Genomic DNA, 10,295 nt, shown 5'->3' with positions numbered 1-10,295 from the left:
TTATAATATATGGAGAATTCTAACAAAATATTTCAAATAAAATTAATTACGTTTCTAATTTTTTATGGATAGAAATAAATCTGATTTTAACTGCGTAACTCGTATAGATTAAAAAAAACATGTTGCGATCATGGCAATATATTAGTACGTTATTAATAATATTTTGGGCAACTTTAAATAATATTTTCTTTCGCGATCAAAAGATTGATTTCTCAGCAAATTTTTCAGTTTATATAATTAGAGAAATTGATTGACTATTTTAATTAATGCGACAATTAATACCGCGTTTAAATAATTACAAAGTAACATCAGTATTTTTATTTCACCTCTAGGCAATTTTAAATCGTAAATAATGTAATTGCAAGTCTTTAATTTGACATTTGAAAGTTTCTGGCTTCAATTGCTCAATGTAGCAACTGTGAGTCGCTGAATCAAATCGTATTAATTGCAACTTGGCTGGTTTGATATCCAACCTCTTTGCACCATCGAGTGTATTATATGTGATTGATGGACGGAGCCCGTTACTCGCTCCGTGTGGTTGATTATTCGGTCGTAACAACCAACTTAAATGTACGCGTGCGTGGAGAAATGCCAGGCAAGCAATTTGAGAAATTGTGATGCCGCTTCGGGAGTACGGCTAATTAAAAACCCTGCTTTGTGCGATCGTATATAATCAGCGCATAAAGGAGACCATACCAATTTCCTACTCGTGATCCACAAATTTGTAGACTTTGCTCGAAAAAAGAATAATTAACTTTCGCGTCTTTAATTGTGCCGTATATTAAAGTGAATCAAAATTTTACGACACGTACTTACCATTTTTCTGTTAACTCGCACATTTATTACTTATTTTGATTTTAGAAAATTGTGGATTCAATGTTTTAGTTTACCATGTGATTAGAAACTGCGAAAAAATAAAATTGACCCAAATTGTATATTTCAGTGAAATTATAGTGTAGTTTTAATTATAGTGTAAAGCGAATTATAAAAGTGAGATATACATAGTGGCGGTAAATTAAATCGCGCGATTGCTGCATCGGTTTCCAGCAACACTCCGATGCTTTCACAAGCCAAGAAATTTTCGCTGCTAAAGATCCCAAGCCGTAAACATAATTCGCAACGAACACTTTCAGTCGCACAAGAATAATGTTTTAATTTGATTCGTTCTGTCGCTCGCCGCTGGCGATTATCACAATTGCGGAAGGAACGCGGTGGTTTATGGCGTCTCATGAGGACCGTAGATTACCTAATTATCCATTCATTGAGGTTAACGATGTATAATTGCGGGCCCCGGGAATGCAAGTATCCACACGACACACGTCCAAGTGTCCACGTTACGCCATCGCTGGCATTTGAAGCTAGGTTGACGCCGAATCATGACGCCGTGGCCTTTTACAATTCTTATCAAGCGCGACTTGCGATTAAGCGCGCGTTTCTTTCACTCGCGATGCGTAATCGCGTCGGTCACAATAGCAGTGAAAGTAAGGTTTCCGCGAGGTCTCGCGGACAACGCCGGGTCAGCACACGAGTAACGTTCTCTAGTTATTATCGTTTATAATTAGTGCTTGTGCTTATCGGGAGGCCGGCGATATTTTATTTCGGCAACTTTCCCTTTCTGTTAAATTCCGCCAAGACTTTCGCCGTTTCCTCACTCCTCTGGACGGGAATCGTACTTGCGATCCCGCGACGTGTCTCCTGCCGACGCACGCTCGCAGACGCCACGCGCACGGATGACCGGATCGCGTAATCGTGGCGTTTTTAATCGCGATCGGGAAATCGTTCCGCCCGACGATCGATGGCGGAACGAGCGAGACGGTTCAGCGACAAATCGTGATTATGGTGTCTGCCGCGTGCACTAAGGGGCTACTTCCTTCTTACGAATAGAAACGGGAAATCTTCCGTGGCGCAAGAGTTGCATGTTGATTAAAACTGTGCATAATCGATGAAATGAGACATCTTTTCCAGCTATGTTTATTAAAGCTGCGTGGTGGTTGAGATTATAAATGTCAGTATCGAGCATTTTCGTAAACGTAGACCGGGAGCATAAATGTTGAAGACATTTTTACACGCGGAGGGAATTTTCTCTTCAAATTTATCCTGAAAATTATTTGACATTTTGTTAGCTCAAGTTTTAAAAGAAAATTCTCTCCATGTATACTCTTTGTACTTTTTTCACTCTCTTCGCTTTTACATTTTTATTATATTTATTCGAATGCTATTATTCTTCTTTCGTTACTATCTCTGTAACGTATTTTTCATTGAGGTTTTAGTATATTGAAAATTATGTTCGAAATACTTCAATTCTAATTTATTTTCTATTTTGTATCTACATTATTATAGATCGCGTAAACGCAAAGTGATCCAAGTGTTTAAAAAGCTAGTCGTAAGTGTATCGAAATGAAATTGCCTTTACAGTGAAAACTATGTTGTCGATAAAACTTAACCATGATCGTTTTGCAGAAGAACATTTTATGCGTTTAGCATTAGTGTTTCAGATGCATAAAATTTATTAAGAGCTTCATGTCAAATAAGTTAAAAATATGTTATTTACCTTTCTTTAATTAAATGTTTTCACATATAAGAGTAATAAAAATTAAAATATGATTTAATTAAAGAAAGGGAAATAATATATATTTTAACTTATTTGACATAAAGCTCTTAATAAATTTGTTTTCACATGTAAGATTAAACGAGTTCAAGTTAACATTACACTCGTGACACTTGTGATATTCGGAATAATCAGAAAATAGAGTACGAGCATAATGGAAAGTATGTCAATAGGATTACTTGGAATTTATAAGCAGTTACAATCATTCATTCTTGACTAGGAGAGTAAAAGGAAGGATATCTCTCTCGAAGTATTTTCTTCTTTCCGCTCCAAATCTCTCCCAGGAACACATTGGGTCGTTTTCGTTGCGCAGTATTGATATATGAAACTTAATTAGCTGCGAGCGGCTCTGCGGCACTCATCGTTTATTAACGCCCGCGAGTGCGCGTTCTGCGTTACGCGCGAATGCGTCAGGTGCGCGACTAACGCGAACCGCATCATCTCTTCCCCGCTTCCGAAGGAGAAAAATCGTATCCGCCGAGCGCGCACGAGATGCAATCGCCGATAAAATCCGGTCTGTTATCGCGGCTGGAACTCTTCCTGCGGAGTGCGGAAGCGTTAATTGCCGCGCTATACGCATCGCAGAAAAGAGTGCACGGGCCGACGTCCACTTGCACTCGCGGCAAGGGCCCGCGGTCGAGTCGCGATCCATGCTCACGCAAAGTGGACACACTCCGCAATCAGCGAACTCCGATCCGCTCGGGGTTTGCGCCCGAGATAGCGTCGGGACCGCTGCTCCTTTTTGCGTTCGTTCATGCGTGTCATTTCTCGTAATTCGTGTCGTTTCCTTCGCCGCTGCTCTCTCGAGCCGCGGTAGCCGAGCTGAATTCTCACTGATGCGAGATAAGAGACGGATCGGTGAAAGTAATTAAACAGTCCGCCTGGGAGCATCGAACGCATCGTCCGTGGCGGAAACGCGTTTAACCGTTTCAAAATAGAGATCACCGCGAGTGATACGTTCGCGTTTAATCGAGCGAGCGAATTATTGTGAACGTTCCGCCTGATCGTTACTGTCGGAAATTCTCCCGTGGAGTTTCATCCCGGGCCTATCTAATGCTAGAGCTTGCTACTCGACTAACCCTCCCGTGTAACCCATTTCCTGTCTCACGTTGATTTCTCTCATTAATCCTTCATTTGTATTCGAGACTAATAGACACGTCCAGAAATTAGAAATGTCGCAAATAAAAAGTCACTTTAACGTTGTTACACTTATTGACAAAGATGTTAAGCACTCGGAAATGATTTTCGGAGAACAACGAAATTTAATGTACAATTATTACATCGCGGGCAGATGTGTAAGTGATTTCAGTTCGAACGAGCACGTCGGACTGACAATTAGAGGTCATAATTGTCACCACTACCGTAATGTAGAGATAACGGTTACCGTACCACTGTGTGTAACAGGCTGAGTGTGCAGTGTTGAGAGGAGGTGGGCTAATATAAAACACGTCCCGAAGACACGTTCCGCGATCAACAATTGACGGAATTCGTGAGGGAATCGTGGAGCCGCGCGTAGCAGAGCGGTAGTTTCGTTTAATTGCCAGACACCTGAGGCGTGTACAGATGTGACTGTGGGGAGGTGTTGAGATCAGTGGATACGCGATGGGACCCACACACGTCGGAAAGGGTCTGGGAGACGCAGGCAGGCAACCTCGAGGAAAGATCATCGCATAGTGAGAGAAGCGCGAAGACAACCGGCAATTACTCTATCTACCGCACAAAGACATGCAAGGGATTCTCAGTCAACAACTTGTATCATCCCACACCATTGCGAGGCGACTGGCAGCGGCAAAATTGCATTCTCGCCACCCTCTACGTTGTCTGTGCCATCGGAACATCGGCTTCGTTTACAGTGGTGTCACGGCATGCCGGGAGGCATGCTGAATAGCGATGCATCGTGTTCAATGAGTCCCGCTACTGTTTAAGCACGGACGATCGCCGTGTTCGAGTATGGCGAAGGACCGGGGGAGCGATCGAATCCCGCGTTTATCGTTGAGCGACACAGAAGCAACGCCACTGGCGTGATGTGGCGAGCTATGATTATCGATCGCAGTTGGTAGCGATTCGGAGATCAATAGCAGTACGAAGATGTTGAAGATATCCCGCGACCTCGTGTGTTACCCTTCATGGCAGACCACCCAGGCTCCATTTCTCAACTAGATAGTGCCCGCCCACACACAGCTCGTGCTTTCCCGCAATGTTCGAGTAATGTTGAGATTCTTCCTTGGCCCGCCCCGGTCTTCAGATTTGTTGCCAATCGGGCATGCATGGGGCCAGTTTGGAGCAGCGGTTACAACAATTGTGGATAGATCTGCCACAAAACAACATCCAACGTCTGCACGACTCACTTCTAGATCGCATTTCCCGCACACCGGAAGAGCTGCTCTATCATACTAAAAATAAGATTAAAATTTACTACCAATTCCACGGCCAATTTGCCAGTGATATTATAATCAGTTTCGTGCATATCGTTGCACGCATTCAGTTTTATTTCGTTTCAACGCCTGCTTCTATAAGCGCTTAACTGTTTCTGTCAATAAGTGTATCAAATATCAAGGCGAATGCGGAATTTTGACGTTGTATTTTAATATTATAGGTATATAAATGATCGGCGGATGTACATTAATTTCGTGGAAAAATTGGAAAGCAAGCAGTATTATATTATTATGCTACCGATATCGCTGCAAACGGGAAGTGGCCGGTCGAACGGAAGCGAAACCAATGAGCTGATTGTGTAACACTAGTTCCCTGTAATGTCGTTAACCCTGGAAGAGACAGCGTTCGTAGCATCATACCAGGATTCAGTCATGTTACAGCCGAGAAATACATAATTTCTTTATCGAGTCATAAAAATTGTTTTTTTTTTATTGAGAAGATCTAGACTTTGTAGTCTGCATATAACACTGATTTTTTAACTGCCGAAGTTATTCAATATATTTTTTTCACATACTGAAATCCTCCTGGTGACCAGCGCTATGTTTAGCTACGATAAAAAAATTATCGCAAAAATTTGAGCCAACACTCAATTCAGAAACAATTAGTTACGAACAGCATTGAAATATTGAAATAGAAGAAAAGGAGCATATTCTTTTTATTCCAATGTCAATTCGTAGAATTTCGAAAGAATATTTGTCTCGTTTACGTTGCATTTCAACCGAAGAAGTCGCATCCGAGACGAAGCATTCTGGTCTGTCGGCAACTTAAGTTTAAACGTCTCCTTTGTAGGCGACGTTTAAATATCCATCTGCGAGCGGTGCTTCGTAGTTGTGCCCTGAGTAATCGGAGATTTCCTCGTGTCTTGCTTTCAGGCCGTGAAACTGGAGTCGGTGCATCCAGGAAGGACGCGATACCTCGTCGTTGTCTCCTGCACGGGGAGGCAGGACGCCGAGGAAAGTTGCCTCCTCGGTATCGATTGTCACGCCAGGGCGACCGTCGGCCTCGTGCTCCGAGTTTTGGCCGACACCGCTATCACTCTCGACGGCGACGGGTGAGTTCGCATCTCTCTTTCCCACTGCCTATTTGCCTCGGCCACGCTCTCACCGCGAGAAGCATTGCGATTACTACGTTCTGCAATATTCCCGCGGCACCACGGATTAGCACGTCTTGGCGATTACAGACTCGCGCGGACTTTACGACTTTTTCCGTCTTATTTATGATTTGTTATATAACGTTACTCGTTAACTGCGAACGTTCGCTGATTGTTAAGCAAGAGGTTGTATCTTTTAGGATTTTTTTTCTTCTTCCTCAGTTTGCTCGGAAACACGTGATCGGGGAAAATGTGTTTCAGCTTGTTGAGTTCTGTTTCTAACGTTTTACATGCCAATAAAATACGTCGGTGAGGTATTGCTTGATAGATTAATTTCAGCTGGAAGATAAGCGAAAGGGTATCGTATTGAGGCAATGCCAAATGTCCACGAATGTTAATTGAGCGTCGCGTAAACACACTGTCATCGCTCATGCGCGAATTTGCACATCTGTAAGCGCAATAGAATGTAATGTATACCGTGTGGCGACCCTGGCATCAGATGTCTTCGGAGTTCGCGGACAGTTGAATAACAGTTAGATTAATTGCTGGTCTTATCATCAATCGTACCGTGTACATCTCAATATATTTTTTATCGCGATACAATTGATAACGAGGAAGAGATCATTGTCAAGTTTTTATCTCCTTGAGATCAGAGAAAATATTGATAGACATCCAGAACGCTCACTTTCTCTATTCGCTTTAACTCGCTGCTCTTTTGTTGGAGGAATATAAACGCAGACTGTAAATCGTTTTACCGTAAGGATATCGTATCAGAAATAGAGTAAAGCCAACGGGCACACGATACTAATTTTCCTACTGGATCGCTTATGAGAGCCAATCAGGATTTAGCTTTAAGTCACCTGATCTAAAGCCAACGGCACACGATATACTATTTTTCCTACTGGATTGCTTGCGAGAGCCAATAAGGATGCAGATATTTAGATCAGATAACTTAAGGCCAAATCCTGATTGGCTCTCGTAAGCAATCTTGTAAGCCAATCAGGATTTAAGCCAACGGCACACGATACTATTTTTCTTACTGGATTGCTTACGAGATCCAATAAGGATTCAGAGTTTTAGATCAGGTGACTTAAAGCTAAATCCTGATTGGCTCTCGTAAGCAATCCAGTAGGAAAAGTAGTATCGTGTGCCGTTGGCTTTAGCCTTAAGTCATCTGATCTAAAGCCAACGGCACACGATACTATTTTGCCTACTGTATTGCTTACGAGAACCAATAAGGATACAGAGTTTTAGATCAGGTGACTCAAAGCTAAATCCTGATTGGCTCTCGTAAGCAATCCAGTAGGAGAAATAGTATCGTGTGCCGTTGGCTTTATATTAGGTGACTCAGGGTTAAATCCTGCTTGGCTCTCGTAGGCGATCCAGTAGGAAAAATAGTATCATGTGCTGTTGGCTTAAATCTCTGCATCCTTATTGGTTCTCGCGAGCGATCCAGTAGAAAAAAATAGTATCGTGTGCCGTTGGCTTAAAACACTGCATCCTTATTGGTTCTCGCAAGCGATCCAGTAGGAAAAATAGTATCGTGTGCCGTTGGCTTAATTCATCAAATTGGGTTCACTATACCAGTTTGGGTTCACTTCTCCTACAGCTGTATTTTAAGTTTGTTGAAAAATAACATTATATGTGTGCTGATATATCCCTGCTTATTGTTCCGATCGTTTCCAAAGGCTCCGGTTGATATTAGCAACGAAGGAGCTTGAAAATAAATCATAACCTGGATCGAGACGAATATGGCGATGCTTCGTAGCTTCCCAAGTTAGTATATTTATACTCATAATTTTGGTATTATGACACATGGTGGTATGACACGTAGCGACGTGGAACTTGTCGCATTGTGATTAGAATAAAATGTTTTCTTCGACATTAAGCTGAACTAATGACAAGGTCTTATTATACAATATATATGTAACAGCCGTGTCACTTATGCCGACTCTAAATTGGTATAGTTTGCCAATTTAGAGTCAAAAACATGTGTTCACTAAATTCATTATAACTCGGGGGTTAATGCACAAAACTCAAATTTTCTTTTTGTTCTTGTTAGGAGGAAGGTTAGAGGAACACGCTTATGTCAATAATTTTCATCTTTAAACATGAATAACAACACTATAAACGTTTGTTTGAAAACCTGACCCCAAATTGGTGAATTACTCCAGCGGATAAAATTTTAATAAACTCTGTGAAGAAACTTCGAATTTCTCGCACATGCGAAGGCTTATAGTTGTTAATTAGTACAAATTCCGAATCTTTAAGGACGGTATTTATAGTCTGATCTTATATTTAAAATCGTCTTAAGTCTGGTCATGAGCGATCTTATAAGATTCCACTCCAGCTTATGAAATGACCGTAAAGATACTCGAGATCGAGTACTTAAGACTATCTTAAAGATCGGACGGCGAATACCGGTCCAAGTTTACATTTTGGCTGAAACCTTTTCTTCAACGAAAGTTACGTGAACACAAAAGAACGAAATTCGTTGGGTTACTTACATTCTTACGCTGTTAAAGCTAAATTCTTTTTGTTTATATCGAACGCACGCAGACACACACACACACACACACTGGTGTAATTATCCTTCATAAAATTTTCTTCAAATACAGACCTAATAGTGTAAGATAAAATTCGCTATCCGTTTTGTCAAGAATTAAATTACTCGAGGTGTCCGTGACTGAATAGAGAAACGCGATACTTCCGAGGCACCACTGTAACTCTGCTCGAATACATTTCGTTTGATTGAAATCTTTGATGATTCAGACGTAGCGCCGACGTTACGCTGCTTTAATATCCGGCAACCTGACCGATCAACAAATATTTTCAGAGCGGCACTAGCACGCGGCCACTTTCTAACGGCTATGCCAACTTGTCTAATTCCCTCCACTTTAAAGTGACTCATTGCCACGGCTCGCCTGCGGATTGAATGTTGCACCGATAATTAACGTGGCGGTGGCGGCGGCGGCGGTGGCGGCGTGCGTACGCGAAATGAAAGGAGAATATCAGTGGGCGTCTACGCGTAGATAGCAATAGTCTAAGTATAGACTTTGTGTACCGTCTGTTTATCCGTAACTGACGTAGACAATGCAATCCACGTAGACAATGCCGGTGTCCGTGTGCTTTCTCCTCCTTTCTCCGGTTCTTTTTCCAAAGCGCAGCTTTTATTCAAAGAAGCCAAGTTTAACTCGCGATCTCGTTCTTCACGTCAGAATATTGTGCCCTCGATCTTAGTACAGTCCGATCGCATTAGTGCCGGTGTATTGTTCCTTCGTTTATGATCTTCTCGCTGGATTGATTCAGCGAATGTCCTTTTAGCGCAAATAAACGCAGCGCGGAATACGATTCAATTTATATATTCTTTCTGGTTAGTTTGTACAGATTAAGTGTACACAGATATAGTGCGCGAAGCCCCGTAATATACCTAAAACGTTACCGTGCAATCGAGAGAGGCGAACATGGAGTTGCGCGTGGAAGAGGAAATATTTGTTTATTCTTTGCAAACTTCTATAGATTTTTGCGAAACCGTGTTGTCGATCGCCCGTTCTCAGTCCGGTGCGCGTCGGCATAATATGTATTACCGCCTCCATAAAGATAAATGCGAAGGTCGCCACCGTTCTCCCAGGCGTAGGGAAATGGAGCGCGTTACCGTAAGGCACGCGTGTTGGAGCAAGGTACTTGACAGGTGAGTACCAAGGTTACGACGGAAGGTCGCGACATAGCTTGTGAAATCGAGACGCCAAGTCAAGCCGTACGGTTCAGCATAGTTGGGCTTGCCTACCGCAATGCAGTATATCGTGGACCACACGTTTTCCGAAAAGAAACTCATTACGAAAAGTACACAACACTTAGCGTAAAACTTAGCGTTACTTAAGGGGATGCTGGAGTGATTCTGCACTTTTGCACCTTTCTAACCTAAAAACTGTCAGTTCGCGGAAACATTTGTGTAATATACAAATTAAATGGCTTACGTGTACAGATCGAAAGCAGCTTGCTATTCCGGCCAAATGAAAGAACAATATGGCATCACGGAAACTAAGTTTGTAAGTCTAATAAAAAATAATAGTGAGCAACACACATACTACATGTACTGTATGTATGTGTTGCTCACTATTATTTTTTATTAGACTTACAAACTTAGTTTCAGTGATGTCA

At 42.0% G+C, this 10,295-nt stretch overlaps 1 protein-coding gene across 2 annotated transcripts in view; it reads left to right on the top strand.

Annotated features, from left to right (window-relative positions):
* Positions 1-317: 317 nt before the first annotated feature.
* LOC105559463 (protein phosphatase Slingshot homolog 2-like) overlaps positions 318-10,295 on the top strand; it is a 51,226-nt gene continuing 41,248 nt past the window's right edge. The window contains exons 1-2 of one of the 2 annotated variants that reach the window (XM_012007756.1): positions 318-1,528; positions 5,917-6,095. In XM_012007756.1, the coding sequence (XP_011863146.1) occupies positions 1,229-1,528; positions 5,917-6,095 (479 nt within the window). In that variant the 5' untranslated portion in view covers positions 318-1,228. Of the gene's footprint in view, positions 1,529-5,916; positions 6,096-7,822; positions 7,911-10,295 lie in introns of those variants that run through there. The other variant, XM_012007758.1, reaches the window with a different exon arrangement.

The sequence above is a fragment of the Vollenhovia emeryi genome, unplaced genomic scaffold (genome assembly GCF_000949405.1).
Source record: "Vollenhovia emeryi isolate VEMERY1.0 unplaced genomic scaffold, V.emery_V1.0 DF939269.1, whole genome shotgun sequence".
Taxonomy (NCBI): Eukaryota; Metazoa; Arthropoda; class Insecta; order Hymenoptera; family Formicidae; genus Vollenhovia; species Vollenhovia emeryi.
This window is presented reverse-complemented; position numbering and strand designations above follow the sequence as displayed.